Genomic DNA, 13,492 nt, shown 5'->3' on the forward strand with positions numbered 1-13,492 from the left:
TGATTATTTTTTTTCAAATTTACTATATACAAAATATAAGAAATTGAAATAGCCATTGTTTGGTTTAAAATTTGAAGTGACAACCTTTGTGCAATTGCACCACTCTAATGATTTGATCTAATAGCCTACATATTACTATTTTAAATTTTCAAAGTAATTTTGATTGTATGTTATAAATATTTCTCCTTATAAGAAAAAACCTTTAAACATAAATAAACTCATGATTAATAATATATCCATTTCCGTGCGGTAGCACGGGTTACATACTAGTACTATATATAATAGTAGAAGCCTTTAACGAGGTGCTGCCACATTGGGAAAAAAGGCATTTTAAAATAGTGACACGTATACAATTTTTCCTTTAAAATACCGCACAGTGCACCGGTTGAGAGAACCTTATAAAAACACAAACCCGCTTTAAAAAAGAAAACCAAAAAAGGAAAACACAAACGCCATATTTCCCGATTGAAATTTCAGACTCACTCTGACTTCCCGATGAAACAGAGAGAGGCAATGAGGACATGGAGAAAGAAGCAGAGAAAGAGAGGCGATGAAATCAAAAAGTTTCAAAAACCGATTTTGCAGACCCAAAACCTAGGCAGAACGGTAAACAGAGAAGGCATGGAGTGGAGACTGGGGAGAGAGAAAAATCTGCCACAATCAAAAGCGAAAGAGCGCAGAGTTCGTCTGAACCATACACCGTCCGTTCCCTTGCCAGATCTCGACCACCAGATTGCCCGGACTGACATCGACAACGGTACATTTTTTTTCTCTATTTTGTAGGTTTGGGTATAAAACGTTACTTTTAATTGAGTTTTTTTTTTTTTTTTTTTTTTTTTTTGTTGGGTGGGTTTAGATTTGATTCGTTTCTGTTTTGGGTTTTTGGAATCTCTTTCAAAATGATTGTTTTCTCAATTTTAGATATTTGCTTTTGTTTTTTTTTTTTTAGATTACAGAAATCACTAAAAATATTGATTTGGATATGAAATGTTAAAACACAGAAAGATTGAGAGGGATACAGAGACAGTGTTCGCGAATGTTGCTGCCACCAGCGTCAATTTGGCTTCCTACACCGTTAGTAGCCTCGCCATAGAAGAAAAATCTATGGACCATCAACACTGTAAGACCATATAGCGATAGAGTGAGAACTACCACCGGTAATTTTCTTTTTCCTTTCTTTTTTAGATCTATAGGTATGAAATATGAATTAGTTCTGAGAAATTTGGTACTTTCTGGTAATTCTCCAAATTCTTTTCATTCCAAATAAAATCCGTTTAGTTTAAAGTCAGGGTTTTCGAAATTTCAGTTATAGTGCTTGATAGGTGTTTGATGTTGGTTCTTAGTTAATAAATCCTTACTGTTTGTTAAAAAAAAAAAAAAAAACCTACCGATGAGTGAGAGAGAGACAAAGACAAGTCTTTTGATGTCGCAAGAGTTGTGATCTTTATAATCTTTGACTGTAGCATCAGTAATTGGCACTAATTTTTCAAGTTACCATCCTTCCTAGAATCTCTCCATTTTGTTTTTTCTCTCCAGCAAAAGATTCAATGTCTGCTTTCTACTTTGCCTAGATTTGATCCTTTAAACTTTAGCAAAGGGATTGCTAAATAGCAGTTTGTGTGTGTATAACAGTGACATTCCAGATGATTCTTTATAGAGACAACATCTTTTATAACTATTAGATACCCTATTGTGAATTGTTGTGAAAGATCAAAGTTGTGAAGAATTTAGCTTCAGTCTTATCTAACTCTATGATCATTGTTACATAAAATTTCTTTCATTTAAGTCGTGGGTTACAATCAAATACAAAATATGTGTCCACTTTCCTGATCTCTTTAAAGTTGCTGCTATACAGGGAAAATATACAAGGGATTGCCTTTAACTAATGTTTCTTAAATTTTGTAATGGATTATTTTGAAGTTTTTTCCTCCACTTCTGTCAATGTTCAACTGTAGTGTGCTTAATTTAGGTGCATTTTTTGGGTGTATTCATGCTGTAAACATTCTTTTCATTCCCATTTAGAATATGTATTCCACGTCTTTGACAAAAAGTCTCACTCAAAATTGAAACATACTGCTTAAAATTGAAACTTACCAAATAACCCCATTTGAAATCCCAACCAAGTTAGTTGTGACTTGCACCCAAGTTGTTTTGAGGGCTATGGTTATATCATAGGAAAAGCAGGTAAAGATTCTAGAATCCTTAATTGCTTTCATTTGAGTTTTGTGTGAGAATTTTAGCTAAAAAAAAGAACTCTCAAAAATTTTTCTTCTCCTTCCCCAAAACCCAATTCTGAAAATTAATCCCAAACGCCATTCTCCTTCTCCTCTCTCTTCTCTATTTCTCCCCCTCCTCTCTCTTCTCTACCCTTCTCCTTCCCCCAAACGACCCAAAAATTTCAGCTAAACAAAGCCCAATTAGTTAAATTAAACTCAGCCCAAGTCCCCAAAAAATTCAGCCAGACACTCTACCCCTCTCCCTCTTTTAGATGCACGCTCTGCCCCTATATTCCTCCCACTCATCTGTTTCTGCCTCTGCTTCTCCAACCTGTAAGTTTTTCTCTCTCTCTCAAGGCAAACACAAACATAATTTTGCAATCTCCTTCAGTTAACTCGAAAAATTTTGTTCCTCTTTTTGTCGAGACAATTTTCTTTTCATTTGTGGTTGAGGTCTTCTATTGCATGGATTTAGTTTGAAATTTTTTAAGACTGAGAAACTTACAGATTTATATGCAAATTTTTAAGTGTTTTCTGGGATTATAATAAGATTTGTGTTAATTGCTCACACTTTGTTTTTTGAGTCAGTGTTGCTAATTGATAGCACTTTTAGTTAGGAAAAAGTCACTATAGACCTGTGGCTGTTAGGTAAAGAGGTCAGTTTACCTTTGTTTGTTTGTTTGTTTCTTTTATTTTTTTAAAAATTTCTTTTCATCATCTTTCATTAGATGATTGTGTGAAATGGATCCTAAGTGGGTTTCGTTCTGTTTTAGCCGTTGTTTCCTTGGGAAAATCTCTTTTTCCATGGGCTTTGTCAGTTTTGAGTAGTTTTGTTGTATTAGATGCCCATGTTCATCAATTCAAGGGTAGCACCGTAGCAGTGATAAGTCTTTATTAGTTTTCTACTTTTGTCTCTATATGTTTTTTGCTGCATCATTATTGGCAATTTATTTCTGGGAAGAATCTGAAACTGGACTATTTATGTTTTAGATTAAGATATCAAATGCTTATAAAAAACTTGGTGAAGAGTTAAGTAGCTTGAGAAGTTGAGGAAAGAGAAGAGCCTAAGAATAGGAGGAAATAGATTCTTGAAAAGCATTGATAAAGCTTCAAGATACAAGTGTAAATGACTAATTTTTTTTGGTAATACTTATTAAACCAAATGTATAGCACATTATGATGATTGTAATATATTGCTTTATAATATTTGTTTGTTTCTCATTTATAAGGATCGTATATATAAAATTTTATTTGTTTCTCATTTATAAGGATCTTATTTATAAAATTTTGAAGGTTTTTCATGAGAAAAGTTTAAACTACAATTTTCATCTTATATTAGAGCCAATTCAACGTTCAAATAGTTTAAATTTAGAGAAATATTTAAACTTAACATGTTAAAATACAATTTAAAAGTTTTCCGTGTATTGCACAGGTTAGCGACTAAGAAAAAAAGCCAATCTAAAAATAAAGAACCATAATAATCCAGCAATAACATTTGCAATACAAATATGTATCTCAAAATTCAAATTGCAAATTGTTGTAGAGAAAAGGTCGAATTACAAACTATGGCAAAGAATGGATTAGTTGCTTAGGTCCAGAAAATCTTGGCCCCACCCGTACACTATATTATTATTATTATTATTATTTATGTTTATTGAATTGAATTTTAACCTCACTCACATTTATAAGACAATAATATGTCTGATTGTCTTATATTCTTTAAGGTGCATTATATTTGTTGGTCTTTTTTTCTTAGATTTAGTTATAATGTAATGTCCATTCTTATTTTTTAAAATTGTTGAAATTTCCTTATCTCTTTTATTCTGTTCTAAATGAAAATTGTCTTTTTGAATATCTTTAGCATATCTTTAGCTATGCCAAGAGGGAGAGTTGCAAAACCAAGAGATAGTTATGTTGAAGACAATGGAAGAACAAGTGTATTTCCAAAGTTTCAGAATGAACAGGAGGTAGATGTGAAAAACACACCAGCGCAGTTTCGCTGCCCAAGAATCATGATTTAGTCATGAGCTGCATTGATATGGAGTTCTTTCCAGCATGACTTCCTCCATTTTATCCTTTTGAGAAGGTCTCAGTGGAACCGAACCTTTCAAAGTAACTACAAGTATACATCCTTCAAAGAGTCCGAATGCAAGTTCTGCGAAAGTTCATTGTTGCATTGCTTCAGCATTATACAATTAGCTTTACTCCTGAAAATTTTATTGGTGAAGGTACGCTTGGTTGTGTTTATAGGGGTAAGCTACCCGATTGAGAGGTAAGATTCTTTTAACTTAATAAGAACTAATTTGCCAGGATGATGGCGTGGTTGTTTGATTGTGTGGCTTCTACTTCAAAATGCCTCATGTACGTTTGTATTTGTTTTCCTTTTTTCCCCCTTCATCTTCTCTATCCTCATTAGGAGTAGGAGAGAAGTCGAGAAAGAGCCATAGACAAATAAGAAAATGCATTAGTGAAGTTTAGAAGAATGCAAAAATTGTCAATATCCTTATGCTTCAAGAAATTTATGGAAAAGAATTGTGCTAAAAAGCATCAACCATATGTACATGGCTTAGGAAAGGAGTAGGTAGCTATAGATTTCTCTATAAGATTTCACAAATGTAACTTTGATTTAGTGCCACCATCCTTTAGTTTTTAATGGGGCAGTACAATGATTTGTATTGATAAAACTCTACAATTTCAACTTTTTCAAGAGTTTTGGTCTTTTTTTTCCTACCCCAACAAATATCTTTTGTGCGGTTTTTGTATGTATTCTTGAAATTAGTTGTCCTCTGTGTAGTTTAATTTGGATAGCTATAATAAAAATCCTATAATCGTGACAACATAGTTTGTGTAATTAAGGATTTTGTATTTTCTTTATTCATTATATCTTCATTTGACCATATTTAATGCATAAACACACCCTCAATTTTAAGGGAGTTTCTCATCATTTAAAAAAAAAAAAAAATTAAGAAAAAAAAAAATTAATGAGAAGTTTTCTTCCTTTTTCTTTAAAAAAAAAAAAGCAGTTTATTTAAAAAAACAGTTTATTTAATTTTAATTATCTATGGAGTTGTCATAATATTTTTATGATTTTGCATACTTTTCCAGGAATAATAAATAAAAGTAGTCCGTGCATTGCGTGGGTCTTACGCTAGTTTAATGTAATTATACAAGAAAAAAAAAAAAAAAAAAACTCTACAAAAAAAAGCTTATTCATAATATTGTATATATTTATCTATTGAGATATTTCTAACATGAGTGATCTACTTTTTTCAAAGCCAAAACTCAAGTTATGAATGAAACTATTAGTAGTTAGATATTGAGTGCAATATATGTGAATTTCTATTATTTTGGTTAATGTATTCCCATAAAATGTTCAAATTATAATATGTTATGGACAAACTAAAAAAATTTTAGTGCAAGGTATCTAGTGAAGGACTTAAGGTTCCTCAATAATTCATTAAAAAGTTATGCTTTTTTCTGTTTTTCAAGACCAAAGAAACAAAATGGCATTTGATAAACCCAAAAACAAAAAGTAGGCAAGGGTATTTAATAATTAAAGGTATTTTTTCACCCTTAAAAAAAAAAAAAAAAAAAAAACTAAAGGTATTTTTTGGGCGGGCTAGGGGGGTGACTGCCCCCCCTCGACCCTTTAGGCTTCGCCTCTGAGGCCACTCTCATGAGAATTTTCTCTGTAATAATTTGATTTGTGTGAGACGGACAGAGGACTGCATACACTTGAGCTCATTTGTCGAAAAATGAAAATATGCATCCGATTATTTTCTTCCTTCTTTTTTTGAGATTTTTTTTCCTCTCATTCTTATTAAGTAGTTGAATAACCCACTTTTGTTGAATTATATATATTTTGTGGGATGTCATGCACGGGACATCCACACTCATTTAGCTACTCATGTTAAATGAGTAGTGCCCCAATATAGCCTGATGGCCCAAGATTGTATGAATCTAATTTTGCAACTTTGAATCTTTAATGGTTGACAATTCATTTAATTGATCCAAAACATAAATAACCCTCTTTAACCCCAATACAGACTCCTGTGATGATGCATGGGTTGGTTTATGGGTGGTACTTTGCTATACAACATAAACATCTGTGGCTCAAGGGGTAACATTGATGTGACAATCAGGAACATGTTTTCATGCTTGAATCCAGCACAAGGTTTGTACCAAAGTAGAATGCCAAACATGGCAAAGAAACAATACCCAATTGTATTCTTGACTAGCTTGCAAGTTAAGCATTGCCGGGAACACGATTTTTTACGTAACTTGTTGAAGTGTCAAGCTGTGAATGACCTTATTTTTAATATGGGTCATATTAACAGGTACCTTTAAGAAAATTGTTAATAAACCATTTTAAGAAAATTTTTATACCATTTTTATAAGAAATTGAAAAAACTGTCAAAACATTACTTTTTTCTTTTTTCATAAATATTTTCTTAAAATAATTTACTAACAAATATTCTTAGGACATTTGTTAACTTTTCCCTTCTAATATAACATTTTTATTATGTAACAACCACAACTTGCTACCTTATGAGTCATAAACATTTTGTCACTAATATTATTGATGCATATATTGGCTTTGAACAGCCAGAGTAGACTTCAGATAGAACTCTTAAAGACAACTCTAGACTCCAGATAGAACTCTGAAAAGACAACTCTATTTAATGCTTAATACAAAATCACAGGACTAATTTCAGTTGAGTAACACTCAATCACATGTATCTAAACTTTTTTTTTTTTAAATTTTTTTAAAGAACTTGCAGCCATCTAACCTTAAAGGGGCTTCTGAAATAAATTTATGTTGCAGGTTGAATGATTAGGAATAAACAGTACAAGAGAAACCCCATTCATGCAGAAAGAAATTGAGAACAGTCACTGACTTGTTGGTCAGTTGCCAATACAATACAGGAATTTACCTGAAAGCATTTACATCATTAGCCTTTTGCTTTGGATCATAAAGTCAAACTATGCTTCCAATTAATTGGTAAAGTCTAAACAAATCGTTGAGAATGCCTATGATAGGTTACCAAGTTGAAATGACTACTAAAAATTGCAATTTGTTTATCAAAAAATCATCAGTCGACTTCCACTGCTACAAGAAGCAGAGTCCTTCAGATGTAATGCAATCTCTCCTGGTACACAAGGGATGCCTTGTTGATTTCTCAAGCAATCACAAGTAAAGCAACTTCATCAGAGCCTGACATGAATTAATATTTAGCCAACCATCAGTATAAATTCAATACCATATATATATAGAATTGCTTGGGTTAAATAATACTTAACTTCTGCAAGGTCAGAAACAGAAGATTAGAATGAAAAAGAATCATATAGGTTAAAAAAAGTGATACAATCACTTCCTTCCCATTGCATTTGCGCACACATGGAGTAAACAATTCTTATGATAGGTGGGGCAGCTTATCAGATAATACTTTTGGATCAAAGAATCACAACAAGCTGGCCAAGGCTTTAGCAAATTTCATTGAGGTTTACCTCTTTTCTATTCTTTAATTCACTTTATTTTGACCAGCTTCCAAATTTTCCAAATAGGTGGATTGTGGCAGATTTCAAAAATAATTAATTAAATTCAAGTTTCAAGGAGAAAATCTTAGAAAATAACCGAACTTTGCACTGTCAATTATTTAGCTCCCCGCCCAAAACCTGAATTTGACCAAATGGTTGTGAACTTACCTTAAATTACCAGTAACATTGAGCAAGCCAAGCCAAGTTTGCAAAATGGACAACCCCATTTAACACCAAAGTACAAAATGAGATCAACAAAGGTTCACAAGTTTCAAGTATAGAGATGTCATACCTGGGAAGCCATAATCCATTTTCCATCAATCCAGTCATGATGTGGCCTTAAGTCAGAATGCTTAAACTCTATTTCCTCATCTGTGTCCCTAAAGTAAACCAAGTATTTTGAGCCACCAAGAACCTTAGAAATCACACCCACCCACCACCCATCATTGTACAAAGCATCGACTTCTTCAAAAAGACTGAAACGATCAACAACAAGAGTTTCTGGTGGACATGGCCTAATATGCAGGGTATCAAACTCTTCTCTCAGAAAGCCTGAATCATCATCAGTCCTCAGGCTCTGGTACTGAACGCGGAACTTGTCCTTTCCCACTGCTTTAACAATAGTTGCAGCAAACCAGGCACCTTCAAAACCATCATCATCACTGCTAACCTCAACTAGTGTCCCATTGCTGAACATTTTTTGTGCTGTTGCGTCACTAGCCTTCACCTCCTTTGTGATTGACATGTTCTGCAATTCAATTTTTTTAAAAGCTAACAATGTGAACTACATTAAAAACCTGAGCCAAAGATGACCTCTACAGGGAATGTATAAAACAAAGTAGAATATGCTAATCTAAGATGCATGGGTATGGGTACAGGGACACAACATTTCTTGAAAAACTTAGGATACGATATGTTAGGGACATGTGTATTAATTACTTATTAAATATATTTTATTTTTATTTTTAATAAATTATTAAGCATTTATTTTTCATATATTGTTAAGTATTTATCAATTTAAGAGCAATAATGCATAATAAAGTGAATCCATTGCCATTAATGGATGTTTAGAATACAAATCAAGATCCAAAAAAGAGAGTAAATAAACAATAACTAGATAAGTGTTCAACATTGAAACTAATATATAAAAAATATAAATGAAATTTTTTTCAAGTTTTAGCTATCTCTCACTATCGGGTGTTGAGTTACAATGGTATTCAAGCTGTATAAATTCGGCTACCCTACCCCCACACCTAAATCACACCTTATCACCCTTATCCCGAAAATAAAAAGCCCAAAAAATGTCTTTGAATACTGACCCATCAGTTTATGTAATGTTCTATATAAAATCTTTTCGAAGGTTTTAGCAAATATATTAAAGAAAGTTTTACCAAAAATTATTTCAGAGCATCAAAGTGCTTTTACTAAGAGTAGATTGATTTTTGATAATATTTTGGTAGCTTTTGAGTCACTTCACAACTTGCAAAAACATAAAGGGAGAGATAATTATATGGCAATTAAATTGGATATGAGTAAAGCATACGATAGGGTGGAATGACCATATTTGGAGATGGTAATGAGGAAGTTGGGATTTAGTGAATAGTGGGTGAAATTGTTGATACTGTGTGTTACTACAGTTTCATACTCTATATTGGTGAATGGGGAGTCCAAAGGTATGATCCATCCAACAAGGGGTATTCGTTAGGGAGATCCACTCTCACCCTTTTTGTTTTTACTATGCACAGAGGGTCTTCATGGTCTCATAAACCAAGCTTCACTCTCTGGAGAGATCCAAGGCTATCATCTTTGTAGAAATAGCCCGAAACTAACCCATCTTCTTTTTGCAGATGAAAGTCTCCTATTTTGCAGGGCAACAGTGCGGGAGTGCCAAAAAGTACTTGAAATCCTGGAGACTTATGGTAGATGTTCTGGCCAGCAGATAAATAAGAACAAAACTACCATATTTTTTAGCAAGCTCACCTCAAAAGATATGAGAAACCACATAAAGCATGCTCTGGGAGTCCTTGAAATCAAGCAATGTGAGATGTACTTTGGGTTACCCTCATTTGTGGGTAGGAGAAAGAAGGCCAGTTTCAACTTCATCAAGGAAAAGGTGTGGAGGAAACTACAAGGTTGGGAAGAGAAGCTACTTTCACAAGCAGGGAGGGAGGTATTAATTAAAGCTGTGGTTCAAGCAATACCCACCTATACCATGAGTTGCTTTAAACTCCCAGTAGGTCTATGCTCTGAGATTGAAAGCCTTGTCAAGAAATTTTGGTGGGGACAAAGAGGTGAGTGTAGAAAAATCCATTGGGTGAAGTGGGAGAGTCTTTGCCAACCAAAAAAAGGAGGAGGTAGGGGTTTTAAGGATTTAGCTTTATTTAATGATGCTCTCTTAGCAAAACAGGCATGGCGCCTTCTTCACAATCAAAATTCTCTGTTTTATCGGATCTTCAAGGCAAAATTTTTTCCTAATTGTTCCATCATGGAGGCTACTCAGTCTTCTAGTGGATCTTATGCTTGACAGAGTATATTGAAAGGAAGAGATGTGTTGAAGAGAGGAGCAAGATGGAGGATAGGATGTGGGGAGAATGTTAGTGTGTGGAATGATGCTTGGTTACCATCCTGGGATAGGCGACAGTGCAATCACCAGTGGTGGAAGCCTTTCAAGATGCCAAAGTGAGGGACCTCATCAACTCGGATCTTCACATGTGGGAGACAGATTTGATTAAGGGTCTGTTCACTCCCCAAGAAGTTGAACTGATTTTGAGTATTCCTTTGAGTCAGAGGAGGACTGAAGATAAAATAATCTAGCCATTTGTCCCTTCAGGTAATTATATGGTCAAGTCAGGTTATAATTTTCTACTTAAAGAAAATTCATCTCAAGCCACAAGCTCAACCAATCCGGGCCTTAACCAAGCTCTCTAGAAAAATATTTGGGATGCTTCTGTTCCAAACAAAGTGAGAAATTTCCTATGGAGAATGTGTGAAATTGCAATCCCAGCAAAGATGAATTTGGTGCAAAGGAAAATTCTAACTGAGGGAACCTGTGATCACTGCCATGCAGCTCCAGAAACAGCCCTTCATGAACTCTGGGAGTGTCCAAAATTGTCGGTGGTGTGGGAGCAAGACAACCAGTGGAGTTTTAGGGGAAATACAAGCTTCACAACCTTCCAGGCGTTAGTTCAACATGTTATAGCTGAAGGCAAGGATCTGGAGAGTTTTGCCATGCTAGTTTGGGCGATATGGTACCGAAGGAACCAAGTGAAGGTCAGCCAGAAAGAGTTCACTTACAACCAAATCGGTTCATTGGCCATCCAGATGTTACACGACTTTGTGCAAGTGCTTCCAGAAAGACAACGTCAGCCAAAGAGAATAGAGGATCAGCAAGTCTGTTGGTAACCTCCTCCAATGATGAAGTTTAAAGTAAACTTCGATGGGGCTGTATTTAAAGAAGAAAAAAGAGTGGGGTTGGATGTAGTGATACGAAACCACCAAGGTTAGGTCATCGCATCTTTGTCTGAGAATGTAGCGCTCCCACTGTCCATTGTGGATGTTGAAGCTCTAGCAGCTGTCCGAGCGGTGCCTTTTGCTGCTGAGTTAGGCGTGTCTTCTATCATCATTGAGGGAGATTCTGAAGTAGTTATCAAAGCCATGAGGAGCGAGGAGGAATCACTGTCAACATATGGTCATCTGATTGATGCAGTAAGACATATTATGGATGGCTTCAGCAGCTTGAGTTTCACACACACTCGTAGGCAAGGTAATAATTTGGCACATAACCTTGCTAGACATGTTAGCGGTTATCTTGTGTGGATGGAGGATGTTCCACCACAGCTACAAAGTGTACTTCAAGCCGATTTTGGCTAGTTTGATTTAATGAAAGCTTATGATCTTGTTTCTCAAAGAAAAAAAAGAAAGAAAAAAGAAAAAAGAAGAAAAGAAAAAAGACTAGGTATGTATCTTAGAGGTACCTAGTATGATACCGGTACGATACATATTGGATACGTGAATATGAGCAAAAATGGAATATCCATGCATCCCAAATGCTATCAATGAATATTATTAAATCAAATATTATTAATTTTAAGAGCTTCAGGCATTCAACCTTTGACCACACACTAGCCAAAGAAAAGGAACAACAATAACAACAACAAAGCCTTAGTTCCAAAAATTTGGGGTTGGTATGGTCCTGGATCTCAACAGACTAGTCAAGGTCTGCCACATGTACTATTTTCCGTCGTTCAATTTTATTCAAAGTCATACTCTCCCTTATTTCCTTAATTGACATGACTTTTTTATTTTTTATTTTTATATATTACACATATAAGAACTACATTTATTGGGAAAAACCATCATAGTCAACTCCCGAATCTAATACCTGCAATGAGTTTTTGCCATTTGTAATTTGATACTGTTGAGTGACAAAGAACAAATAAACATCAACCTGAAATTTTAGTTAAAATGCATCACATTCTCTATTCTTTCTCTATTTTTATTTAAATATACTTAGTTATTTATTATTAGTTTTTTACACAAAAATTTCTCTATCTTTTTCTCTATTTCGGTTATACTCTCAACACCATTTGGAGAGGAACAACCTCCTCAGATGTCTTCTTTTTATTCTAAAAAAACCAGGTTGTTTAGGATCTTCTCCATCCAAAGGTGTATTAGTAAGCACGTGAGTTCTTGCATCTTAGAAGAATTGGTTTGACATTTGGAAATAAAGCCAAGGTCATTTTGGTTATGATCTTGGTCTTTGGGGTTTCTAAGATTTTGTTAAGGAGTTTGAGAGATTGAAGTGATGTTCAAAAGGGGTTGTTAGGGTTTTAGATGGGAATGATTGGGTGAATGAGAGTTGAGGAACTATACGTGTGTAATAAGTTGATTAAATCAAGATTAAAAAGGGGTTGTTTGGGGGGTGGGTGTTGAGGGAGGTTTCGAGGGAGAAAATAATTGAATGAATGAGAGGGAAGAAGACCCTCTCCCTTTCATGATTAAAATTTACTTTAACCAATAAAAAATTAGATTAATTTACTATTACTTACAAAAACTTTTAGGGAGCTCAAGCTCAGCTTGGTATGGGATTAGTGATGGTAAAAATACCCTGTTTCATCCCAAAGAGTTGAGGGGAAGGGGAATTGTTTTGGTCACTCTATTCCACCACGAATGTATATATACATATTTTATTTAATACATACTTAAATTATGGACGCAAATAATTTGAATCTTTGATATGTATATCTTAATTGTAATTTATGTTTTATACATATACTATTACCAACTCTAAAAGACTTGTCTCTTTTTTCTTTTAGGACTCTCTAGCCGCACTTATCTTTTTTGTTTTAGTGTTTTAAATCAATTTAAAATTATTTATTTAATATTTTTATTATTATAATTTCAAGAATTTTATGCAAAATTTATGTTTAAAAAGAAACCAAAAAAAAAAAAAAAAACCTCAATCCCTTGAGTTTAACAAGACTGTCTCTTTTTTTATTTTATTTTATTTATTTATTTTTTGAGAAACAAACACACACACAAAAGGAAGAGAGAAATGAGTTTTAACATAAAGACATACCACAACTCTACTCAAAAGCCATGGTATTGTCTCATTTGTTTAGAAAATAAAACAACAAAAAACTGTCTCATGTGTGCAATTTCCTAAAAGACAATGGAGAAAAGTGCAATTAACGGAAGTGATATCTTTTAAATTTTTTTAATGATGAAACTATAAGAAA

General features: G+C 33.9%; 1 protein-coding gene and 1 long non-coding RNA gene across 3 annotated transcripts; one reads left to right on the plus strand and one right to left on the minus strand.

The window, feature by feature from the left end:
• Positions 1 to 414: 414 nt before the first annotated feature.
• Positions 415 to 5,067, plus strand: LOC115979652. Of its 2 annotated transcripts, none has more exons than XR_004089134.1 (3): positions 415 to 757; positions 1,002 to 1,157; positions 4,078 to 5,067. It is a non-coding gene; the product is annotated as an uncharacterized LOC115979652 (long non-coding RNA). The 2 variants fall into 2 exon arrangements; XR_004089133.1 differs by having other exon boundaries at positions 4,089 to 5,067.
• Positions 5,068 to 7,161: 2,094 nt separating this feature from the next.
• LOC115980439 (protein AGENET DOMAIN (AGD)-CONTAINING P1-like) lies at positions 7,162 to 8,499 on the minus strand. Its single transcript, XM_031102688.1, has 2 exons — positions 8,047 to 8,499; positions 7,162 to 7,431 (listed from the first exon to the last, which is right to left on the minus strand). Exons 1-2 carry the CDS (start codon positions 8,497 to 8,499, stop codon positions 7,405 to 7,407), a joined length of 480 nt encoding a protein of 159 aa, XP_030958548.1. The 3' UTR covers positions 7,162 to 7,404.
• Between the last annotated feature and the right edge of the window lie 4,993 nt (positions 8,500 to 13,492).

This window comes from Quercus lobata, chromosome 3 (genome assembly GCF_001633185.2).
Source record: "Quercus lobata isolate SW786 chromosome 3, ValleyOak3.0 Primary Assembly, whole genome shotgun sequence".
Lineage (NCBI taxonomy): Eukaryota > Viridiplantae > Streptophyta > Magnoliopsida > Fagales > Fagaceae > Quercus > Quercus lobata.